General features: G+C 51.9%; 1 protein-coding gene across 3 annotated transcripts; it reads right to left on the bottom strand.

Moving 5' to 3' along the window:
• Positions 1–430: 430 nt before the first annotated feature.
• On the bottom strand, positions 431–25,497 carry SCNN1A (sodium channel epithelial 1 subunit alpha). Of its 3 annotated transcripts, none has more exons than XM_070790257.1 (13): positions 25,074–25,497; positions 24,026–24,386; positions 15,704–15,971; positions 13,980–14,173; positions 8,721–8,824; positions 7,944–8,107; positions 7,427–7,525; positions 7,110–7,227; positions 3,072–3,150; positions 2,890–2,947; positions 2,706–2,761; positions 2,260–2,335; positions 431–1,847 (listed from the first exon to the last, which is right to left on the bottom strand). In XM_070790257.1, exons 2-13 carry the CDS (start codon positions 24,379–24,381, stop codon positions 1,467–1,469), a joined length of 1,953 nt encoding a protein of 650 aa, XP_070646358.1. In that variant the 5' UTR covers positions 24,382–24,386; positions 25,074–25,497; the 3' UTR covers positions 431–1,466. The 3 variants fall into 3 exon arrangements, with proteins under 3 accessions (XP_070646358.1, XP_070646359.1, XP_070646357.1); XM_070790258.1 differs by lacking the exon at positions 25,074–25,497 and adding an exon at positions 24,921–25,061; XM_070790256.1 differs by lacking the exon at positions 25,074–25,497 and having other exon boundaries at positions 24,026–25,044.
• Between the last annotated feature and the right edge of the window lie 15 nt (positions 25,498–25,512).

The following is a 25,512-nucleotide window of genomic DNA, read 5'->3' as shown; positions in this document are numbered from 1 at the left end:
GGTGAGTGGTACTCAGCAGGAGAGGATTACAGATGGTGGTGACCAAAGTCGGGAAGGAAAGGGGTCTAGGCTGTGGACAGGGACACTTACCCCAAGCATTGCACAGCAGGACTCCTGATGGAGGGCACCTGTCTTCACCTCCCACCTGAACATGGTGATGGGCACAGAGCAGATGCTCAGCAATGCCCGTGGAAGAACTAGCAAGACGGTTTGTCTCTCCCAAGGCCCCTGAAGGATGGTTATTCCCATCGTGCAGCCAGAGGAATGGGAGACTGTCCTGTGCCCCACTCCCCAACCCAGAACTGTGGGACTTGCGCGCACTCCCTGGCCCCCTCATGGTGCCATCCAGCTCTCCAGACATTTTCTTTTAGGCCACACCCTATGGCATGGGGGATCTTAGTTCCCTGATCCACGGAAGTCCCTCCAGACATTCTTTATGCAACAACATTTATTAAGTACCTGCCTACTTGCTCCAAGCGGGACACTGGGCTAGACAGTGAGGATACATGAATGAATAAGACTCAATCCCTAACCACAGTGAGCTCGGTCATGCTGGGAACACAGACACAAATGAACAGAAAATTAAATGCAGCGTCAGCACTCCCATGGATGTGATGGTGTGTGATGGGAGTCCACGGGAGAGGGAAGTGGTAAGATCTGGGGAAGACAGGGTGGGGAAGAAGCCTTCACAGAAGTAATGGTATCCGAGCAGGGTTCTCAGGGATGCATAGGAGTTCTCCAGCAGATGGGGGCGGGGGAGGCGTCCAGGCTAAGGAAATAGCTTGAGCAAATACTTAGAGTTACAAAGGACAAGGACACAGGGCAGAGGCGCCGGGCGAGGCTCCGTCAGGGGGATGGGGTAGTGAGGCTGACTGGGAATCCAGGTCTTTAATACATCGGGCTGCCCCAGTTCCTGCCCTGGGAGTCAGGCAAACAGAGTCGCCTAGCAACTAACCGAGGGGGCTTTTGGGGTGGGGTTCCCCACCCCAGTTCAAGAAGAGGCGCAAACGCCTGTGTCACTGGAAGGCAGTGTGGAGGGCCATTCTGGGGCCGAATCCAGCCATCTTTAGGAAGGAAACCACACACGCCTTTGTGTGCCCTCGTCTGTGTTTTGTTCTGGTCGTCAGTTGTTTCCTAGGAAAGTTGTTTGTCAGAGATCCAAGTTTGGCTCAGCCGATCCAAGGAAAAAGAGGACTTGGCTGCACTGGGGTGGGGGAGAGCAAAGTGTTCTCGAGGCAAGACCAGCGGGTACGGGGAGGAACTGGGGTGATGCTGGTCGGGGGTCTCCAGGCAATTTCCACAGCCCCCTATCCATGCTGCTTCATCTCCCCGCCACCCACGCACACAGCAGGGGCAGCTGGGCAGCTCTGACAGGAAGCCGCCAAACATTCTTGAATCCTGCCAAGGCTGCGTCCCTCCCACCAAGGGAAGTGCCTGCCTTGGGGAGGGGATACCGTCCTTCCCTCTCAGGGCTCCCCCGGAGCGTGGGCAGAGGTGCTGGCCTCTGCCAAGCCTGATGGAGCTGGGTGGGGACCCAGGGTGGCATAGGCAGGTGGAGGGGCTGACAAGGCCGGGGACATGGCAGGGTCTGGCGGGGATGAGGAGGAGAAAGCTGGGTGGGGGCAGAAACTGGAGGGGAGGGAGGCGGCTGGAGTGGAGGCCACCTCCTGGGTGCCCTTGCCCCCTCGGCCTGGGGACCAGTATCGGCTTCGGAACCTCCGGAGCAGCATGAGGAAGGTGATAACCAGGAGGTCAATGATGAGCTCAGCCATCTCCACCACAGACAGCACGGAGGAGCCGAACCACAGGCTCCACTGGCTGCCCAGGTTGGACAGGAGCGTGACCATCTGTGAGGGAGAGAGGCACGCTGAGCACTTGGCAGGGAGCCCAGCTCCACTCCCCTTGGCCTCTCCTGACCCCAGGGCCCCTGGCCTCTGCTCCCCTCCTCTGGAAGCACAGGACTGCTGGCTGGTTTCTTCCAGGGAAAACCAAGAATGAGGCCACTGTGGGGATGGCTAACACCCAGGCTTGTCTCGAGAGGTTTCTCCCCATCATCCAGCACTCCCCCTACCCCAGACTTCACCCCAACAGGCATCCTTCCACCCTTCTAATGCTCACCCTCTCCCCTTCCCTTGGTCCCCCACCTTCGAGGCCCAAACCCTCAGGCCCCACAGAGGTAATCCCCTGTGTTTACGGACAGCCCCCTGACTAAGACCCCCCGCCCCCAGAGAATCCCAGGCTCAGTGGGGCAGGACGCACCGTGACTGAGGGAGACTCAGAATTAGATTTGTAGTTCAGCTCCTTGAAGAAGATGTTGAGTTTGGCAACTCCATCCCTTTGGAGTAGGGGAGAGGGTGGGAAGAGACGGCCCAGGGTTAATTTCTCTGCTGCTCAAAAACACTCTCCTCCAATCAGCTGTACCCATCCCTCTTCCTCGGTCTGCTTTCCCTCCCACAGATTCCTTTCCCAGGGCTGGGACCCAGGGAAAGGAATTATTATTACTGTTTAGTCACTCAGCCATGTCCGACTCTTTTGGGACCCCATGGACTGGAGCCCGCTGGGCTCCTCTTTCCATGGAATTCTCCAGGCAAGAATATTGGAGGGGGTTGCCATTTCCTTCTCCAGGGGATCTTCCCATCCCAGGGATCAAACCCGAGACTCCTGCATTAGTGGGCAGGGAAGCCCAGGATCAGGGTAGGACTGACCTTTTGTTCTTGATGGTGTAGTTGTTCTGTCGGGACAGCATCTGGAAGACCCAGTCCTGGGAGGGGATGAGGTGTCAGTGGGGTCACCCCGTACTCTTCAGGCTTACAGAGCTGGGGGTGGGGTCAAACACACTCATACACATATGCCCAGAGACGACCGCAGTGCTATACACACATACTCTACCTGGGATGTCGCGGACGGCCATTGTGAGTAACTGGCAGAGAGCTTGTAGATGGTCACACTACAAGGGGATGGAGAAGGTGCTCAGTGAGGGGGGAGGGGTGGGGCTCTCCCATTCAAAGTTGGACCAAGGATCCTCTGTGGTACCCAGACGACCAATCTGGGCTCCAGGAGGGGATGCTCACCTGCATGGCTTCCGGCACTTGGTGAAACAGCCCAGGCGGTCTGAGGAGAAGGCATCCTGGAGCTTATAGTAGCAGTAGCCTGAGGGTGCAGAGAGGTGCTCATTTTCCTAGGCCCCCTCCACCTTCTCCACCCCCACCCTCCAGGTCTCCCAAGACCCCTGGCACCCACTGCAGAAGAGTATTATGGAGCAAAACAGGAAGGGCTCCTGAGTGACAGCACCAGAACATGTTTAAGAAATAAAGCCACGTCCAGCAAAAAATAAAAACAACAGGTTACACCTTTGTTAAAGTGAAAGTGTTAGTCGCTCAGTCATGGGTCCAGCTCTTTGCCACCTCCATGCACTATAGCCACCCAGGCTTCCCTGTCCATGGGATTCTCCAGGCAAGAATACTGGAATAGGTTACCATTCCTTCTCCAGGGGATCTTCCCAACCCAGGGATTGAACATGGGTTTCCCACACTGCAGGCAAATTCTGGATACAGACAAATGTTGAAAAGTGAAAAAGAAAAGTGGGAAAAATTTTTGTATAAGAATAATGAAATTAAACCACAATGAGATACCACTTCACACCCACTAAGATGGCTATTGGAGATGAAATGGCAACCCACTGCAGCGTTCTTGCCTGGGAAATCCCATGGACAGAGGGGCCTGGTGGGCTATAGTCCATGGGATCGCGAAAAGCTGGACACGACTTAGTGACTAAACCACCACCACCAAGACGTCTACAGTGAAAAAGGACAATGACAAGTGTCGATGAGGACATGAAGAAATTGGAACTCATCGCTGCTGGGAATATAAATTGGTGCCACTGTTGTGGAAAACAGTCTGGCAGTTCCTCAAAAGGTTAAACATAAAATACTATACTGCATGCACGTGTGCCCAGTTGCTCAGTCGGGTCTGACTCTAGCCTACCAGGCTCCTCTGTCCATTGGATTTCCCAGGCAAGAATACTGGAGGGGGTTGTCATGACCTTCTCCAGGAGATCTCCCCAAGCCGGGGATCAAACCCGTGTCCCCTTCGTCTCCTGCATTGCCCACAGATTCTTTATGCACTGACCCATTGGGGAAACCCTAAATCTACTAAATGACCCAGCAATTCCACACCCCAGAGAACTGAAAATTGACCACACAAAAACTTGTACACAAATGTTCTTAGCAGCATTGTTCCCAACAGCTAAAAAGGGGAAACAACCCAAACGTCCATTTATTGATAAATGGATAAACAAGATACAGTCTATCCATATAACGAATATTATTCAGCCATAAAAAGGAATGAAGGACTGATATATGCTACCAGGTGGAAAGTGAAAGTGAAAGTCACTCAGTCAACTCTTTGCAACCCCATGGACTACAGTCCATGGAATTCCCCAGGACAGAATACTGCAGTGGGTAGCCTTTCCCTTCTCCAGGGCATCTTCCCAACCCAGGTCTCCCACATTGCAGGCGGCTTCTTTACCAGCTGAGCCACCAGGGAAGCCCTGATACCAGGTGGATGAACACCTGATACCAGGTGGATGAACCTTGAAAATATTAAGGGTAAGTACAAGAAGCCAATCACAAAGGATCATATATTGTGATCTATGAAATGTCCAGGAGAGGCAAATCTATAGTAGATAGAAAGTAGTTGAGTGTTTCTGAGGGGCCGGGGCAGGGGGGTAGGGGGAGGCCCAGTGGATACAGGGAATGGCAAGCTTGGAGACCACTACGGGTACAAATTTTTTTTTTTTTTGGAGCGGTGAAAAGGCTATAAACTGATTACAACAATTGTCACACAGTTCCACGACTGTGCAAAAAAACTAAAACTGTATTGCCTGGAGAATCTCCACGGACAGAGGAACTGAAGGGCTACAGGTCATGGGATCACAGAGATCGGACACAACTGAGTGACTAGGCACACATAATACTAAAATTGCACTGTAAACTGTCAGTGAGTGAGTTATCCAGGAAATGAATTATCTCAATACACCTGTTACCAAAAAAAGAATAATGGGACCATGGGCTTCCCTTGTTGCACAGCTGGTAAAGAATCCATCTGCAATGCGGGAGACCTGGGTTTGATCCCTGGGTTGGAAAGATGCCCTGGAGTGGGAAAAAGCTACCCACTCCAGTATTCTGGCCTGGAGAATTCCATAGACTGTATAGTCCATGGGGTCACAAAGAGTCAGACATGACTGGGAGGCTTTCACTTTTAAGGGCTTTCCTGATAGCTCAGTTGGTAAAGAATCCACCTGCAATGCAGGAGACCTGGGTTCGATCCGTGGGTTGGGAAGATCCCCTGGAGAAGGGAACAGCTAGGCCACCCACTCCAGTATTCTGGCCTGGAGAATTCCACAGACTATACAGTCCATGGAGTCACAGAGAGCAGGACGTGAATGAGCGAGTTTCACTTTCACTTTCAATGGGACCATAGCTTCCCCCTTCACCCCTGTTTCCCAGGTTCTAAGTAAGGTTTTTTTGTTATTCTTGATACTTTCAGTCACCCGGGTCCTTCTTCATTTCTGACCCAAATCCCTCTGAATACCAGGGTATATAATTAATCACAGAATTAATCTTTAATTAGAAAGACTGGGAAGCAATTAGGCTGGGGAGCAAGCAGTCCTCAGGAAACTCAGCAGACTGTATCTTCAGCCAAGTTTCTCTCCTTTATTCTCAGAGCTTCTAGCAAATAGCAAGGTCATTTTTCTCTCAAGGATCTTTTTCAAACTCACAACCACTTAGCAATCAGCGTTTGGGGGCCCGGGGAACAGTGGGCAGAGTGCCCGCTCTGCATGTCCTGGGACATCCCGTCCTCCCTCTGGGCCTCAGCTTGCTCATCTGAGAAAGGGGCCCATCAGGCAAGACGGCCTCTGAACTTCCCTCCAGTTCAGATGCGCTGTGATTCTCCAAAGCCAGAAAGCCAGAAATCAGAGGCTGAGACTGCAGGGCACGGGTCGGGGAAGGACTGAGAGAGCAGCACCAGGAAAGAAAGCAGGCAGAGATGCACAGACAGAGGCTGATCTCCACCCTGGGGTCCATCGTGTCCCTGCCCTGTGCCCTCGGAGGGGTCGGCTAGGCCAGATAAGGGGGTGTGGACCAAGGACGCCCGCCCTCTATGTTCTATGTCTGCCCTCTATGTTCTGTGTTCTCTTGCTGGGGACTTTCTTTCTCTCTCAGCTTCCCTGCTGAATAACTCAGCTGTAAAGAAAAGGAAGAGATTGATGTGCTCCTAGACCAGGGCCAGAAGGAGACTCTAGTGTCTTCCAGATTCTTTTGACTGCGCTCTCCTCTAGTTGTAATGTTTTAATTCTTCCACAAGTCATTTCTAAATGATACACCTGCTCCTACTGAACTGATATATTATGTGCATGATGAAACATACATAAACTGGAAGGTGTTAGGGAAAGAGGCAGATTCACACAATTTCTAGTCTTTTCTTCCTGAACCCAGCACTGTCCCACTAGCGCCCAGCAACAACCCTGCTGGTACCCTAGGGAGTGAGCAGGATGCTACCCGCAGAGCAAGGAACCCAGGGAGATCTTCCTCACATGCTCTTCTTTCCTTTTGCTGCAAGTTATTTTTATTAAAAAAAAAAATATTTGCTTATTTATTTATTTGGCTGGGTCAGGTCTTAATTGTGTCATGAGGATCTTTCCTTTTGGCACAGATTCTCTATTTACGGTTCATGGGCGCAGTAGCTTTGCAGCATGTGGGATCTTAGTTCCCCAACCAGGGATCAAACCTGCGTCCCCTTCTTTGCAAGGTGAATTCTTAACCACTGGACCACCAGGGAAGTCCCATAAGTTATTTTTAAATGGGGACATCCAATTATAAACACACAGAAGTCAAAAGAGAGAGAAAAACGGTGAGGGAGGGACAGAGAGGAGAGAGTGAGAGGAAAATGGACAGGGCGGCATCTAAGAACCGGGAAACAGGAGTCAGTGGGAGAACCGGCTGGAGAACGTGGGAGCCGGAAGCCACAGAGGGGGCACTGAGAGTGCAGGGCTCCTGGGATAGTCCTGGGCTCAGGTGGGAATGGGGGCCGGCCTCCCGCAGTCTCACCCCAGGAATTATGCTTCCTGTAGTCACAGAACTCTACGCCGTCGGGCCGCGGGTAGAAGATGTAGGCACAGCCACACTCCTTGATCATGCTCTCCTGGAAGCACGAATGGATGCACACCTGGGGGAGGGAAGCGCGAAGGGGGAGGGGGTCAGGCCTGCCCACCCCCACACAGCCCCAGATGGCAGGGGAGGGGAGGACAAACCAGCCCCACCAGTGCGCCTCCACCCCTCTCTCCACAGTCCCCATCGCCCATCACGAACTCCTGGTGGCTACGGCTGACCTACACTGGTTGCCATGGAAACAGGCTGGGCCTCACCTGCTGCGTGTACTTGGTATTGTAAAGGTTCTCCACTGGGACCTCGCTGCCATTCTTGGTGCAGTCGCCATAGTCACCCCCAAGTCTGTCCACAGCTTCCTAAGAACCCAGAGACACCAAGCGGTCAGAGCAAGTGGTCCAGGCCTCTTCTTGACCTCAGTCTTCCCTCAGTCCCTGGCTGTATGTCCTTCCCGCCATCTTTCCTACCTGCCTGGTCAGTTAACAACATGCCCCCACAGCTACCAAGGACACTGGGCCTGGAGCATCCCCTGGAACCCTCAGCATGTTCTGAACCCCTTCCCGGTGTTCTCATCCCACGTGTAGTCCTCAGAAACCTACTTCCTAATGCACACTCGGCCTGGCCGACCCCTCGCCCCAGATTTCTGCTCCTGAAGACGGCTACATGCTCGAAGCTCACCCATCACAACTTCTTCTGGCCCTCTAGCTGTCACCCTCTAAGCCCTCTCTCTGCCCCTCATCTGGGGTCCTCCCCAGGTCTCCCGGTCAGCATCCTTGCCTTACTCATGCTGATGGAGGTCTCCACGCCAGGCCGCAGATTAAAGCCAGCATCATCCATAAAGGCAGGCTCATCCCGTTCATGCACCATCACCCGGGCCCCGGTCACTGTGGACAGCAGTGGGATGAAGTCATTTTGCTCTGTGCGCAGTGTCAGGGACAGACCTGGGGAGAACGGGGGGAACAGAGCCAAGGGGCAGGGCACATTGGTTGAGAGAAGCATCAGGGTGTGGAAACCCATCCTCCCACCCTGCCTAGTCTCTAAGCCTCCCAGGGCAGCAAGTTAAGGAAGACCTGCAAATGGATTTGGCAACCCCTGAGCTGAATTCGGGGGCTTTCTCTGGTGGTTCAGTGGTAAAGAAGCCACCTGACAATGCAGGAGACATGCGTTCGATCCCTGGGTCAGGAAGATCCCCTGGAGAAGGAAATGGCAACCCAATCCAGCATTCTGGCCTAGGAATTCCATGGACAGAGGAGCCTGACGGGCTACAGCCCATGATGTCACAAAGAGTCAGACACGACTTAGTGACCAAGCATGTACACGCACGAGCTGGATTTGGGGTGCAGGGCCAGCCAGAGCCAGGACAGGATTCCTGTCACACCTGGGATGGAATACGTGATACCCACAGGGGAGAAAAAGCAAAGAGGATTTTTCCAGGATACAGAAGGGCTGTAGTGAGGCCTGGAGCATTTCTAGGACAGGAGCTCAAGGCAGGTAGATGTGGGCACACAGGGCAGCGGAGGGGATGGGGCTGGGGCTGGGGTCGGGACAGCACACCGTTGTTGACCCCGGGCATGGAGGACATCCAGAGGTTGGAGCTGTTCTTGTCGTTGAAAGTGTAGCAGTTTCCATACATCGGGTGGTGGAAATGAGAGTAATTCCTATTCAGGAGAGAGAAAGAGGGGTCAGAGGGGAAGGTGCAGGGGTCAGGGAGAGCACTTTCAGAGCCCTTTGTTTCCTGATCACCTACTATGTGTGGACGAGGTGCTGAAGCCTCACCCAGGCCCTCTCACTAGGCATCATCCCCACTTCACAAGAGAGGAGGCACGGCCTCGGAGAGGTCAAGTAGCTGCCCAAGGTGACACAAGCAGCAAGCATGAGACAGGACTCAAACCCGGGTCAGCTACCTTCTCGCCCAGGCTTGCCCCCCAGGCCACCCCACCTCATTGGCCTTGTGGCCTCTCCCATCTTGGTGCTACACTACATTATGAATTCTTGCAGCATCCCTGGCTTCTCACACGTCTATATCTTACTTCCCCACTCAGATTATAATTTCCTTGAAGACAGGAAACACATCACCTTCATGGCTGAATCATCTCTGGGTTAATGGCATGGTTCTTGGCATGTAGGAGACGCAGGAGATCGGGAACAAATAGTTGATGAATGAACAAAAGAGAAAGGAAGTGGTGGGGGAGTGGGGTGGGGCAAGACAGTGAGACCAGGAAGGTCAGATCCAAGGGCAGGAACAGGTCTTGCAATGGCATGCCTCCTACTGGGAGGTACAAAGCAGGGCTGGGACAGGCTTGGGAACAGAGAGAAAGGAGTCCCAGATTTGTGTTGCTACAATAGGAACATGATTTGACAGCAAATCACACGTCCCCCAACGGGGAGGCTGTGCAGACGCAGCCAGAGCCCACAAGGGAACAGGGGGTATCTAACTCAAAGCTATGGTTTTTCCAGTAGTCATGTATGGATGTGAGAGTTGGACTATAAAAAATGCTGAGCACCGAAGAATTTATGTTTTTGAACTGTGGTGCTGGAGAAGACTCTTCAGAGTCCCTTGGTCTTCGAGGAGATCCAAGCAGTCCATCCTAAAGGAAATCAGTCTTGAATATTCATTGGAAGGACTGATGCTGAAGCTGAAACTCCAATACTTTGGCCACCTGATTCGAAGAACTGACTCATTAGAAAAGACCCTGAAGCTGGGAAAGATTGAAGGCAGGAGGAGAAGGGGACGACAGAGGATAAGATGGTTGGATGGCATCACCAACTCAATGGACATGAGTTTGAGCAAGCTCCGGGAGTTGGTGATGGAGAGGGAAGCCTGGCGTGCTGCAGTCCATGGGGTCGCAAGGAGTCAGACACGACTAAGCAACTGAACTGAACTCCTCAGCCAACAGGGGTTATCTGTTCTAACTCCCCAGCCATGGGGGCGGGAGGGAGAAGAGGGGAACAGGTCTTTGGGCTGGGGGTGGTAGAGGAGGAAGGAAGAGAAGTAGGGGAGGGAAGCAGGCTGGACGGAGATGGGAGCGGGAGCGATGCCTATACAGCCTTAAGCAAACCATTTTCCTTAAGCTCACTGTCCTCATCTATAAAATGAGGAGATGGAGCTCAACGATCTGGAATAGTTCATTGCCCTCAAAAAGCAGGCTCAAATGTGAAATACTAGCGCACATTCTGGGAAGAGCTAGGATGGCAGCGTTTCCAGAACACAGGCTGTGCTCAAGGAGGGACGAAAGAGGAAGAGGCCAGTCCTACAAGGCCTGGGAGCCCTGCTCAGAGGGGAAGGGACAGGGACACCACAGGCTGTCCGCAGCAGGTGGAATCCATAGAGCAGACCACAGACTGAATCTTAAACTCACAGAGCTTAGTTTAAAAAGTGAAGGGCAACATGATGTACATAATACAACACCATTTATGTCCACATTACACACACACTTGGTAAAAACACATGTAAACGGAAACACATCAAGTGCATTACGAGAGTGTATGAGAAGCAGTGTGACATGATGGTGAAGAGTACGGACTCCAGGGCAAAGCTACTTGGACTTGAACCCCAGCTCTAACGACTGTCAGCTAGGGGACCAGCCCAAGCACTTGATCTCTTTGTGTCGAAGCTTCCTCACCTGTAAAATGGGGATGATACTAGTACTGACTTCATAGGGATTCTGGGAGGATTAAATGAAACCTAGAACAGTGTTTTGGAAAAGCCAACGGCACCCCACTCCAGTACTCCTGCCTGGAAAATCCCATGGACAGAGGAGCCTGGTAGGCTGCAGTCCATGGGGTCGCTAAGAGTCAGACATCACTGAGCAACTTCATTTTCACTTCTCACTTTCATGCACTGGAGAAGGAAATGGCAACCCACTCCAGTGTTCTTGCCTGGAGAATCCCAGGGACAGGGGAGCCTGGTGGGCCTCTGTTTCTGGGGTTGCACAGAGTCAGACACAACTGAAGCGACTTAGCAGCAGTAGCAGCAGAACAGTGCTTAGCACTGGGTAAGGGCTATATAAATTTTCTATTAAGAGTATAGGAAATCAGGGATTTCCCTGGTGGTCCAGCGGCCCTCAGCACTTACACGGCTATAGGCCCATGTTCAATCCCTAGTCGGGGCTAGATACTACAAGCCTCATGGTGCAGCCAAAAAAAAAAAAAAAGGGGGGTATAGGGAATCATTAAGACAGCTAAAGCCAAAATGACAGATATAACAAGGCAAGGATGTTGAGAATTTGCAACCCTCACACACTGCTGGTAGGAATGTAAAATGGCCCAGATACCTGGAAAACAGTCTAACATTCCTCTAAATATTAAATATAGAATTACTATGTGACCCAGCAGCCCCACTCCTAGGTATCTACCTGAGAGAAATGAAAACATACATCCATACACACACGTGTACAGGAATGCTCATAGCAGCATCCAGCATTATTCGTAAGAGCCAGAAAGTGAAAGACACCCAAACGTTCATCCACCAAAGCATAGATAAACTAAATGCGGCATAAGCATACAATTGAAGACTATTTAGTGAAAAAGAGAGGTGAACTGGGGGACTTCCCTGGCAGTCCAGTGGTTAGGGCTACACACTTCCACTGCAGGGGGAACCAGGGTTGGATCCTCAGTCAGAGAACTAGGATTTGCCTTGTGACGAAGTCAAAAAAAAAGAAAAGCAGGAATTACTGATACATGCTGCAACATGGATAAACCTTACTAAGTGAAAGAAGCCAGTCACAAAAGACCCCATATTATGTGATTCCATTTATATGAAATGTCCCCAGTAGGCAATCCATAGAGACAGTGGTTAGTAGATTAGTGGTTCCCAAGGCTTGGAGGAGGAGACAACATAGGGAGACAGGAAAACATTCTAAAATTAGACAGTGTTAATAGTTGCACAATTCTGTAAATACAGTAAAAACTACTGAATTATATCCATTCAAAGGATGAATTTTGTGGTATGCGATGTACAACTCAATAAAGCTGTTATTAAAGAAAAGATCATAGAGAGAGAGGCAAGAGAATTGAACACAGAGTAGGAGAGGGCTGAGAAAGCCATGATAAAGAACTTCAACTCGATCCTGAAGGCCAGAGAGACACTGACAGATTTCACACAGGACTGTCTGGAACAGTTAAGTGCAGTGAAGTGCAGGCAGAATGCTGAAGAGTAAAGCTTCCTGCAGTCGCAGAATAAAGGAGGCTCGAGAGGTGGAGAGACAGATTGGGGGGTTATGATAACCCTGGTGAGAATCGATGAGGCTCTGCAGTGAGGAAGTGACCTAAGTGTCAAGACTGAGATGAACTATGGACTTTCCATTGATGAGAAGGCGGGAGCCTGGGGCGGGCAAAGCGAGAGGGTGACAGAGCCACTCGGTGGTAGCTGTGGGCTGCCACAGGCTCAGGTGCTGCTACTGTCTTACTTGTCCTCAAACAAACACACAAACCGGAGACAGGAACAAAGGTGTGTGTGGGCAGAGTGTGTGCTCCAGGTGAGGGGAGGGGGCGGGCAGAAGCAGGTGACACCTGGCCCTGCCAACAGTCTTCAGTGACAAGGAAGGGACAGGGTCCCTGTGGGGTGGAGATGCTGCCTCGGGCCCTTCCTCAGCTGGGTAGAGGCAGGGACACAGTGCCTGAACTTCGAGGAATACGGAAGGCAGGGTGGGGGCGGGCAGCGGCTACAGAAGGGGACCTCCCTTACTCTTAGCCTCCCCCCCAGCCCTCAGAGAGCTGGCTGCAACCATGACCTCTTTGCAAAGACATCATGGAAGGAGATGTGACTGAAAGAATGCCAGGCGGGCAGTGCAGTAGTGTGAGGGGGGCCCTAGGCTCTGGCTGTCCTAGGGCAAGTCTAGGACAAGGACAAGCCTAGGACAAGCCTAGGACAGGACAAGCCTGTCCTAGGGCAAGTCACTTCACCTGCGTGACTGTGACTTCCCACTAACAATGAGACCCACGACTCACTGCAGTGTATAAAGTGCCCTCAAACTCCTTATCTCATGTACTCAAAGACAGATGTTATCAACTTCATCGCTTAAGAAAAAGTGTCAAGGGAATTCCCTGGTGGTCCAGTGGTTAAGACTCTGAGATGCCAGTGCAGGGAGCACGGCTCAGGGAACTAAGATCCTCCTGCATGCCACCAAGTGTGGTCAAAGAAAGAAAAAGTGTCCGAAGGGCAAGGATATTTTTCTTCTTCTTTGATGTATCCCAAATGCCCAAAACAGTGACTGGCACATAGTCCAGAAAGTCAAAAATATTGGTTCAATGAACACTGAAAGAATCTCCTTTCCCTCCATTTCACAAACAAAGAAATAGGCTCTGAAGACTGGAGTGAATGCCCAGACTCACCTGGTCCAGAAGAAAGAGAGCCAGAGCAGGAACTCAGGGTTAGTCCCTGATTCAGTCCATGCTGTGTCCGCCACCCACTGCTGCCTGCGTTATCTGAGGCAGCGGAGCAGGGGCCCACACGACCTTTCAGGCATTCTCGAGTTTGATGCCAGTGAGAAAGAGGCCTCAGAAAAACAGGGAGCCATGCTTCAGTCCTTAGTTTCTCAAAGCCAGACTTCAAGCCCAGCCTTCCCAAGGCTCCCATCTGACACTGCCGCAGACCCAGGGAGCCACACGTGTCCTGCAAGGCCATTCCCCAGGCACAGGTTTGGACCTGAGGTCAATACTTTCCCTTCCTCCCCACCTGCAGGCATTCAGTTATTCAACCAGCACTCCAGGGTGCCTTCCATGCTGGGTCTCAGGATGGTCCAGAAAAGGAGACCAGGGGGGGAGGTGGGGGGAGGGGCAGAGCAGGAAGCCTGGCAGCGGGGAAAGACTCACGCCTCATTGCAGGAGTCCTGGTTGAAGCGGCAGGTGAAGATGAATTTGCCCAGCACGTCCTCCTCCAGCGAGGGAGAGGTGTCCTGTCTCCGTCTGGACAGAATGTTGATGTAGTGGAAGCGGTACCACTCTCTCACAGCATCCACCCCTGACGAGTACGTCTGGTAGAAGCAGTCCGATTTGTTCTGGTTGCACTGGACACAGAGACCAGAGCATCAGAGAACCAGCAGCAAGGGTAAGCAGGGCGGGGCAAGGTTAAGCAATGAATGGTCTGGGGTCCTAAAGACTGATAGATAGGGGCGGGGAGCCAGGCTGGGAGAAGCCGAAGCCTGGAAGACAGCAGACCTAGAGAGCACAGGATTGATGGAGGAGACTGGAAGTTGCACACACCTTGGGGTCATTTATGCAGCCTCTGAGGGGGGTGAAGCAAGGATTCTTCTCCCCATTTCACAGATGGGAATACTGAGGGATCAAGCAGTTTGTCCCAGTATCAAAGAGGGGACTGGAACCCTGGTCACTGGGTACCGTCTCTCTGCTTCGCTCCCTTTTTTAAAAATCTTTATTATTTTTTTTATTTTAAATGGAGGATAGTTTCTTTACAATATTATGTTGGTTTCTGCCATACAACATGAATCAGCCATAAATATATATATGTGTGTATATGTATATATGTGTGTGTGTGCGCTTAGTCACTCAGTCGTGTAAGACTCTTTGCGACCCCGTGGACTGTAGCCTGCTATGCTCCTCTGTCCATGGGGATTCTCCAGGCTAGAATACTAGAGTGGGTTGCCATGCCCTCCTCCAGGGGATCTTCCTGACCCAGGGATCGAACCTAGGTCTCCCGCATTGCAGACAGATTCTTTATTGTCTGAGCCACCAGGGAGCCACCGGGGAAGCCCACGACAGAGAATAAGGAGAGGATAGCAAGAAAACTAAAAAAATAAATGGAGATGGGAGGGAGGCTTAAGAGAGAGGATATATATATGACTCGATGGACGTGAGTCTCAGTGAACTCTGGGAGTTGGTGACGGACAGGGAGGCCTGGCGTGCTGCGATTCATGGGGTCGCAAGGAGTCGGACACGACTGAGCGACTGATCTGATCTGATAGATATATGGGCTTCCCCGGTGGCTCAGTGGTAAAAAATCTGCCTATCAATGTAGGAGACCTGGGTTTGATCCCTGGTTCGGGAAGATCCCCTGGAGAAGGAAATGGCAACCCACTCCAATCTTCTTGCCTGGGAAATCCCATAGACAGAGGAGCCTGGTGAACTACAGTCTAAGAGGTCGCCAAGAGTCAGATACAACTGAGCGACTAAACAGCAACAACAATCCTGTCTTGGGCCTGCAGGAACCCCAATGCCCCATCACCCTGGAAGGTCCCAAGTGAGTCCCACACTGGGGATCAGTATTCAGAAACAGCATTTCCACAGTAGATCTGGCTTCCCATCCCCATAAACGCTCCCACAGAGGCCCCCAGCGAGGAGTCTCCACAAGCTGGCGCCCAGAGAGACGTTATTTAATTTTAATTTTCAAATTTATTCGTGTATGTAACCTATTTATCTTGCCAGCGCGCGGACTGCCGCCTCGTATCATTGGCAGCGAAGGCGGGTCGTGGAGGGCGGGGAGCTAAGCCGACTCGGGCGCGCAGGCTGGGGCGGGGAGGGGGCGGGGCCTCTGGACGGTGGCGGGGCGGGGCGGTAGCGGAGGGGTGGCGGGGCCTTACCAGCTGGAAGCCGATCTTCCAGTCCTTCCTGTTCACCTGGGGGTTGTTGTCCCGCATGCTGGAGCCGGCGCGGCGGACTCCGCGGGCCGCGTGGGGCGGAGCCGGGACGGGCAGGCGCTGAAGGGGGTGCGGCAGCGGCTCCCGCAGGTCGCGGCGGGAGCGGGCGTGGGCCACGAGGGTCTTGGAGGAGTTGTACTTGTACAGGTCGAAAAGAGTCTGCTCCGTGATGCGGTCCAGCTCCTCCAGCTCCTCTTGAATTTCCTTGTACCTGGAAGGGGCGATGGCGAAAGGTCGGACTAGGAGGTGGCGGCCTGGTAACAATCCTCGCCCCCCCCCCCCGCCTCCCACGCCACCATCTCCCGTGCCTCAGTTTCCCCGTCTGTAACGGGTGAGATCAGTTCAGCCCAGAGAAGTCTGCGAGGAATAGCTCTGGGGTCTGCAGGGCTATCTCGGGGGCGAGGGGAGGCGCAGACAGGTGTGTCCGCCTGGTGATTGGAGGCGACAGTGAGCCCCGGCGGGGACGGCATTTATTGCCGCATGTTTCTCGTAAGGGAGAGACGGGAGGTGCTCTCTTCCCACTCGCCCTGGCCTGGAAGGGAACCCGGAACTTGTCTGCCGTTTCCCAAAGCAGGAGAGGGGGTGGGCCGGCAAGGCCCAGACACTCCCACGGACCCGAGATGCATGGGCCATCCGCCCCATCTCGGCGAGGGTGGCCTTTGACCGTCTGCCACATGACAGTTTCTAAATCAGGGAGTCTCAACTGCACTTCTAGAACCTCCGAGGAACTTTAAAAATACCGGTACCACACAGTCTCCTTTCCCCGCCCTCCTACCAAAGACTCAGTTTTAAGGAGTTTCAGGTGGGGCTCACAAACCGTGAGTTAAACACTGTCCAGTGTAAATCCTCACATTCCTTCTCAATACAGGGCCCATGCCATCTCCATCATGAAAGTCCAGGCAAAGTAGCAGGGCCTTAGGGATAGAATCTACCAAAACAAAACAGACACCTAGGACCGATAAATAAACAGGGTTGCGGGATACAAAAAAAAATATGCAAAAAATGTTTCTGCATGCTAGCGATCAAAAAAATGGAAAATGAAATCAGAGCACCATATTAAATAGCATAAACAACATCAGATACTGGGAGTAAATCTGATGAAAGGTGTACAAGACCTGTACACTGAAAATCCTGCTGAAATAAAGACCAAAATAAAAGGAGGTGCAGACACAAGTAGATCAGGAACTCCTATGCCACCTTCCAGATTGCTCTCTGATTCAAGCTGTGCATGCGTGCTCAATGGAGAAGTTGTGTGGGACTCTTTGACCCCAGGAATATAGCCCACCAGACTCCTCTGTCATGGAATTTTCCCGGCAAGAATACTGGAGTGGGTTGCCATCTTCTTCTCCAGGAGATCTTCGGACTCAGGGATTGAACCTACATCTCCTGCATTGCATGCAGGTTCATTACCACTGAACCACCCGGAAAGCCCAGATTCAAGCAAAGCCCTATCAAAATTCCAGCAGACATTTTTGAAGAAATTGACGGGTCAATTCTAAGATTGCTTTGGAAATGCAAAAATCTAGAATGGCCAAAACAAGTTTGGAAAAGAACAGCGAGCGACGTTGGAGTGCTTACTCTACCTAACTTTAAGACTGTAAAGCCATGGTAATCAAAACAGTGTAGTGAAGGAAATGGCAACCCACTCCAGTGTTCTTGCCTGGAGAATCCCAGGGACGGGGGAGCCTGGTGGGCTGACGTCTATGGAGTTGCAAAGAGTCGGACACGACCCAAGCGACTTAGCAGCAGCAGCAGCAGTGCTTATGTAAGGATAAACAGATCAATAGGACAGAATAGAATCCAGAAATAAACTCAAATATATATATGGTCAACCTGATTTTTGACCAAAGCACCTGTTCAGCTCAATGAGGAAAATAATTTTTTTAAAAAAGATGATGCTGGATATTGTATGAAAAACGGGGGGAAAGAAAGAACCTCAACCTCTACCTTAGTCTGTATACAAAAATTAAGTCAAGCAACCCAAACAAAAAATTCAGAACCATAAAGATTATAGAAGGAAACATCAAAGATACCTTCACGACCTAGGGGTAGGCAAAATTTACTAGAATAAAAAATAGAAGAAATGCTGAAATATAAAAACTTCTTACAAATTAAAAAGAAAATGACATAGTTTTAAAAAGGAACCCCCCAAATATTCAAATGGTCACTAAACACATGAAAAGGCACTCAGCATCATTAGTACTTAAATGTAAATTAAAACCATAATGAGGTACCATTTAACATCCATTAGGCTCAAACCACAGAGAAGGAAATGGCACCCCACTCCAGTACTCTTGCCTGGAAAATCCCATAGACGGAGGATCCTGGTAGGCTGCAGTCCAGGGGGTCGCTAAGAGTCAGACATGACTGAGCGACTTCACTTTCACTTTTCACTTTCATGCATTGGAGAAGGAAATGGCAACCCACTCCAGTGTTCTTGCCTGGAGAATCCCAGGGACGGGGGAGCCTGGTGGGCTGCCGTCTATGGGGTCGCACAGAGTCGGACACAACTGAAGCGACTTAGCAGCAGCAGCAGCAGCAGGCTCAAAGAGACTGATGACATCAAGTATTGGTGAGAATGTGGAGCATCTGAAATTGCTGCTGGTGGGAGTCTAAAATGGTACCACCAATATGGAGGACAATCCCTGGTGGCTCAAATGGTAAAGAATCTGCCTGTAATGCAGGAGACCTGGGTTCGATCCTTGGGTTGGGAAGATCCCCTGGAGAAGGGAATGGCTACCCAGTCAAGTATTCTCGCCTGGAGAATTTCATGGACAGAGGAGCCTTTGAGTCCATGGGGTCACAAAGAGTCAGACAAAACTGAGCAACTAACACACACACAGGGCGGTCCTCATGTGCCTAGTCCAAACCTCACAGTCCTCAGCCACCATCTCCCTCATAAAAGTCTAGCAGGCTGTCCCTCATCCTCTCATAGGAGAAAAATGTAGCTCAGGCTGAAGGTGTGTGTTTGACATTCTGAGATTTGTTTGTTATTGGTCATTATAAGAACAGCTGCTGCTGCTGCTGCTGCTAAGTCTCTTCAGTCGTGTCCGACTCTGTGCGACCCCAGAGACGGCAGCCCAGCAGGCTCCCGAGAGCAGCAGTTATATTTAAATGGATAACCAACGAGAACCTACTTTATAACACAGGGAACTCTGCCCAGTGTTATGGGGCAGACTGGATTGGAGAGGAGTTTGGGGGAGAATGGATACATGTGTATGTATGGCTGAGTTGCTCTGCTGTGCAACTGAAACTCTCACAACATTGTTAATCAGCTATACTCCAATATCAGAGAAGGCAATGGCACCCCACTCCAGTCCTCTTGCCTGGAAAATCCCATGGATGGATGGTGGAGCCTGGTAGGCTGCAGTCCACGGGGTCGCTGAAAGTTGGACACGACTGAGTGACTTCACTTTCACTTTTCCCTTTCACGAATTGGAGAAGGAAATGGTGGCCCACTCCAGTGTTCTTGCCTGGAGAATCCCAGGGACGGGGGAGCCTGGTAAGCTTCCGTCTATGGTGTCGCACAGAGTCGGACACGACTGAAGCGACTTAGCAGCAGCATACTCCAATATAACATTAAAAGTTTAAAAAAAAAAAAAAAACAGTAAAAGTTACAGGAACTGAGTTCTAATCAGCTTCCCAGGTTCATTTCCTAGCCTCACCACTTACCTTCAAGGTGATAAGGATTAAGTGAATTAACATATGAGAAACATAGTGATAAAAAGAGCTGGCAGAGTGAGTACTGTCTAACTGCAGCTACTGTTTTTATGGTCACAACTGTTCTTTAATAAGAAAGAACAGTTTAATAATAGTAATAATGATAGTAAAATAATAGTAACCTATTGTTGGAGAAGAGAAGGCTGAGGAGACAGGAGAGCACTGCCTGCCACTCAACTGCCCTGTGACTTTGTGATCTTAACAGAAGTACAGGGACTTCCCTGATGGTCCAGCGGTTGAGAATCCACCTGCCAATGCAGGGGATACGGGCTAGATCTCTGGTAGGGGAAAATCCCACATGGGGCTGAGCAACTTAGCCTGTGCGCCACAACTACTGAAGCTCACGCGCCTAGAGCTGGTGCTGCACAAGAGAAGCCACGGCGATGCGAAGCCTGCGCCCCTATTCGCCACAACTAGGAAAGCCCGCACATGGCAGCGATGACCAAGCATAGCCAAAGATAAATAATTCTTTAAAAAATAAAAGTGGAGCAGAAGACCAGACTCCAATTCTGATTCGTCCACCTAAATAGTTGGGTGACCTTTGCAAAATCTGTACGTTTCTCAGAGCCTCCAACTCTGGGCTGGTAGTTTTCTCCTTATCCAGTAAGCCTGTGACGAAGATCAGATCATGATAATGGATGCTGAAAAGACAGCCTGGTGACTGCTGTCCTTGGAGTCCCTGAACAGATGACCACTGGGTAAAGAAGGAGGAGATGTCTTTAGAGCTGCTTCAAAGACAGAACCAGGGCCGGAAGGCAGAAGTTACAGTGAGGTAAGCTGCAGCTTTACCTAAGGAAGAACTTTCCATCAGCAGTTGCTGCAGAGATAAGTGACATTCCTGACACGAAGGAGTCCATCACTTCGGGGGGGGGGGGGGGGGGGGGCGGGGGGTGGGGACAGTGGCTTTTTGTCCCTGCCAGGCCTGCCAATGCAGAGCCTGCTTTCCAGATCCTGTGGGGGGAGTGGGGGGCAGTGCAGGGTCCCCCGCAGGGTCAAGGTTGGATGGCCTGGCTCAGAGCCTTCCCCTCCCTCAGTGCAGCTCTCTAAGGGGAAGGAAGATTCCATGACCTTCTTTGCTGTCCAAGAATGCCACACTCTTCCTTAAAACCAGCCTCAGTCCCCCCAAGGATTGAATGAAAAAAATACGCTCTTGGGCTCTGTTTGCCATGGATGTGGCTTTGTCTGGCCCCCTCTCTTGGGTGAAAAAAAGACCTTTGTTAACCAGAAAGTGGATGGGGATTGCTGTGGCTGACCTTTCACATTGGACTCTCAACACCTCCTTGCTTAATATGAAGGTCTTCAGCCTTATCCCCTTTCCTGGAAGTTACAGAACAGCCCAGAATACCCCTCCCCCTCTGCTGGCCACACTCCTGCCACCTGCAGTTGGGCACCTGGGCTGACTTTGCCTCCAGTTATCTCACAAGCTCCTCTATCTCTTCCAAGACTTCCACCCCTTCCCTGCTCCCCAGTCCGAGTCACCTATCTTGCCTCTGCCAGCACCCACACCAGCTAGCAGCATGAGTCACACGCAGGTCCCCACCCACCAGGCTGCATCAACCTGTCCACCCACCCCTGCCTCTCTCCTGGAACAGGAACCAATAACCCGGATGCTTCCCTTCTCCCCCTCCCTCCCTCTGGACTCCTGCTGCTCCCCACAGGCTCCCACCAGCCCCCATCCCTGGATGGCTTTGCCTGGCCCCTCCTTAAACTGCAATGGGAGAAAGAACTTTGAAAGCAAACATACTTGGTCTTGACTCAGCTACTGACCCTAGATTCACTGGCTTCTATGTGATGGGGAGGCAACGGATTTTTGAATCTGTTTCACTACCAGTTCCCTGTGTGAACTTAGGCAATTACTTAACTTCTCTGGGCCTCAGTTTCGTCATCTATAAAATGGGAGCAATACTGGTATCTACATAAGAGATCTGTTGTGAAAATTAAATCATTTATTAATATAAATTTTTGTTTGGCACATATTAAGTACTATATGTGTTAGCCATTATCATTGGTGTTTTTTCTTTCTTTTTTTTTCTTTTGGCCACACTCTATGGCATGTGAGGTCCTAGTTCCCTGACCAGGAATTGAACTGGCATCCTCTGCATTGGAAGTGCGGAGTCTTAACCATTGGACCACCAGAGACGTTCTCGTTGTTATTTTTTATTATTACTTGCAGTTTGACCCTGCTCAGTTACTTCACCTCCACTTCCTCATCTGCAAAATAGAAATAATAATGCCCGTCTCCGTGGACCGGTCAAGATTAAATGAGGTAGTGCTTAGAGAACTCCCAGCGCAGGATCGAACACACAGTAGGGGCTCCATATCCTGCCCCGGCTTTGAGGCGCCTTCTCTGACTCCCCTCCTATCCAGGGTGCTGGGTGTCTCCCCACTAACTCCTGCAGGAGGGACTGTTTTATTCGGTGAGAATACCTGCCTCCCAGCCTGCAAGCCCCAGAGGCCAGGGCCCTGGTTTTCATTCCCTGGGGCGTTTTCCTCTACTGCCCACAGCCTTGCACCCTTCGGAACCTTGGAAAATATGCAGGCCTCAACAGATTAACCTTACACTGTCCGTCTCTCACCCGCATCTTTCAACCACAGTCTTTATTGAGAGCCTACTATTGGCTAGTTCCTCCTGCTTGCCTGCCCTCCCCTCCCCACTGCCCCAGGGGATGAGGGTGGGGGAAGTAGGGGAAGGAAGAGGGCTGGGAGCACTGAGGTTGGGAAGAAGAGAAGCAAAGCCGCAGGCACCAGGGGAAGAGAAAGAAGGCTGAGAGAGGGAATAAGACAAGCTCAGAAATGAGATGTAGGGACTTCCCTGGTGGTCCAGTGGTTAAGACTCTGTGCTTCCAATGCAGGGGGTGCAGGTTTGATCTCTGATCAGGGAACTAAGATCCTACATGCTGCACAAAACAAACAAAAAAACCCCCAAACAAACGAAAGAGAAATGAGATGTAGCATCTGAGCAGAAACTCTATTATTCCACATTCACATTTTGGGTATTAAGAAGAGACAGGGGTTTGCAATCAGGCAAACAGGGTGGAAAAGACTGATACTGGGAAAGATTGAAGGCAGGAGAAGTGGGCAACAGAGGATGAGATGGTTGGATGACATCACTGACTCGACGGACATGAGTTTGAGCAAACTCAGGGAGATAGTGAAGGACAGGCAAGCCTGGGGTGCTGCAGTTCGTGGGGTTGCAAAAGAGTCAGACACGACTTGGTGGCTGAACAACAACCACCACAAACAGGGAAAGTCACAGTGGAGTCTGTGACCGTGTGCCTTAGCGCTCTCTGCCTCAGTTTCCTCAAGCGTAACCCAGGAATAATAACAGTATCTGCCTCGGAGGATTGTTGGAAGAATTAAAGGAGCTGCCCGAGGAGTTCCTAACTGCATCCTGTGGTCTGGTGCATGAAGCAGCTTCTCAGTAACTGGCCTCTTAACCTGGGCCTCATACAGGAGTTTATCAGTGAAGTGGAAGAGCAGTGTTTTCTCTGTAGGACAGGATGTCCCAACCCTGATCAGCTCATGACACTACACCACCCCTGATATGTGACCAATCCCAGTCACTCGCAATTGCATGCACACCTCATTTGTTTCCACACACACATCCATGCGTTCACATACACTCTCACTCATAAACCTTACACTCTGACTCTAGCTCACAATTTTTATGGTACCTGTCCCAGTGCGCTGAGGTTATTTGTTTATATGCCTATCTCTTCCATCTTATCTTTCAATATGTAGCAGAGTACATGGCCTTCAGCAACGATTGTTGTAGGAATTATTGATGAACCCATTCGCTGGGTGCCTAGAGCCATATCTGGCCTGCCGGAGGTGTCCCAAGGTGTGAGGTGTGGCAGGACCGAGTGAACACACAGGTGTGTGTAAACACCCAACTCTGCCCTCCTGTCTTCTCCATGGTTACCACCATCCCCTCTGGCTTCCAAACCGAAAATTGGCAAAGAACGCTGGGTGAAACCCAAAACTTTAGGACACACCCAAACACCACACCTGGACAGGTGGACTGCACAGCGCAACAGGGCCACCTGGGCCTCTGGAGGAACAGCCTGGCCAGGGCAGCTTCCATCCTGTCCTGCTGTCCTGGCTCTGGGACTACACCCCCACTCACCCCCCAACCCCGCCTCGAGGCTCATGGAAGGCTCCATCACCACCGCTCCCCCACTTTGCTCTCTCCAACACAAACTGCCCTTCTCAAACCAGACCACCCTGCCAGGGCCCAATACCAGCCAGCTCCTACCACCACCACCACCACCGCCCCCCCTCCCCACCTGCAGTCATCTCCTTGCAGGATCTTCATCAGATTTATCTCCTGATAAGGAGGGGCTGATTCCCACCTTGCCCTTCTGAACTCATCGGCGATCCCTCCCACTTTCAGGAGGATGAAGGGGTGGAGGAGGAGACTGTAGGTACAACATGCCCACTCTGGAGAAGGCCCAGGCACTAGGAAGTCTTCCCTGGGCAGAGCGGCTGGCCCATCACGTCGAGGGCTCCCCTCTCCTGCCCAGAGGGACGTCTGACTCAGGTTACCTGTAGGGGTTTAGGGTGCAGATGGAGACCGCAGGGAAGACAAGCTTGTCCGAGTTGAGGTTGATGTTGAGGCTGACGGGGTAGCTGAAGTACTCTCCGAAGAGCTGGCCGAACTGCCAGTACATCATGCCGAAGGTGCAGAGCCAGAGCACGGCCCAGAAGACTGTCTTCATGCGATTGTGCTGCGAGCACACCAGGCGGATGGCGCCGTGGATGGTGGTGTTATTGCAGAAGAACTCGAAGAGCTCCCGGTAGGAGCGGTGGAACTCGAGCAGGGCCTCCTCCTCCTCCGTGGGCGGCGGGGGGCCCGAAGGCTCGGGACCCGGCCCCGGCTCCTCAGGCTTGTCTCCCTTCATGAGCCCTTTGGGAGGTCGGGGAGGGCGAGGGGCCGGGCTGAGTTCTGGGCTCTGGGTGCCTCCTTCATCCTCATCACCTGGGGCCCGTGCCCTCATCCCACTCTCCTCCCACCTCTTGCCCACTTTCTCCCCTTCCTCCTCGAGCCCGTCCCCGGGAGCCTGCTGACCTGCCAGTGTCTGGGCAGAAAAGCTGGAGCCAAGCCTCCCCTGAGTGGCCTCTCTGCCTCCCTGATAAAACTCCCTTTGATTTCTGTCCTAGACTCTCCTTTTCTGTCTCCTCTGTCTCCTCTGTTCAGTCAATCTCTGTCTTTGGTCTTCTTCCTCCAATATCTGTGTCTTAGCTTCTCTCTGTCTCCGTCTCTCTCTCTCTCTCTGTCCCTCTCTCTGCCTTTCGCTTCTCTTTGGGTCTCTCGGCTCTCTTCCTTGCCTGTTTCCTCTCCAGGTGTCAGGCTCTGTGATCTTGCCCTCTTCCTCTCCCTCCCCGCCCGGCCCACTCTTCCCTGCAGTCTGGACTCTCCCCTCTGGTCCCCGGGCCTGACCTCGGGCTGTGACCTGACTCCCTCTCGGCCCCAGGGACAGCTGGGCTCCAAGAGGTCTGGGCTGCCTCCTGCTTCCCACTCCCAGGTTGTGGCTGGACTGGGACTGGTTCCTTTCCAGTTGAATCTGGCAGCCCGGCCTCTCCTCCCCCTCACCTGACAGGTGCAGCAGCCAGACCCGGGAGCCAGCCCGCCGGCCCAGGAGGGAAGCCGCAGAAGCCTCATTAGCATCTCAATTAAAGGTGAGCTGGGCAGGAGGAGGGGCCAAGGAGGAGTCAGAGCTGAGAGCTCTCCCGAGGGAGGAGGGCTCCTGAGGGCAGGTGACCTGCAGCGTCCGGACTGGAAAAGCAAGACGGTGGGGCAGAAGAAAAGTCAGGGCTGGGAGTCCTGGGGAGCCAGCAGACAGGGAGACCAGGAGATAAGAAGGCAGGCGAGGGATGGAGGTCTGGAACCAGGAGGTGATGCTGAACGCAAAGACAGGAGGGCAAAGCAAGGAAAAAGGACAAGTCAGGATGAGTGAGACTAAGGTGTGGAGACCAGGAGAACAGGGAAGGCCAGATAGTGGAGGTGGGTGGACAGAGGACAGGGGGAAGGA

This window comes from Bos indicus, chromosome 5, assembly GCF_029378745.1.
Source record: "Bos indicus isolate NIAB-ARS_2022 breed Sahiwal x Tharparkar chromosome 5, NIAB-ARS_B.indTharparkar_mat_pri_1.0, whole genome shotgun sequence".
Lineage (NCBI taxonomy): Eukaryota > Metazoa > Chordata > Mammalia > Artiodactyla > Bovidae > Bos > Bos indicus.
This window is presented reverse-complemented; position numbering and strand designations above follow the sequence as displayed.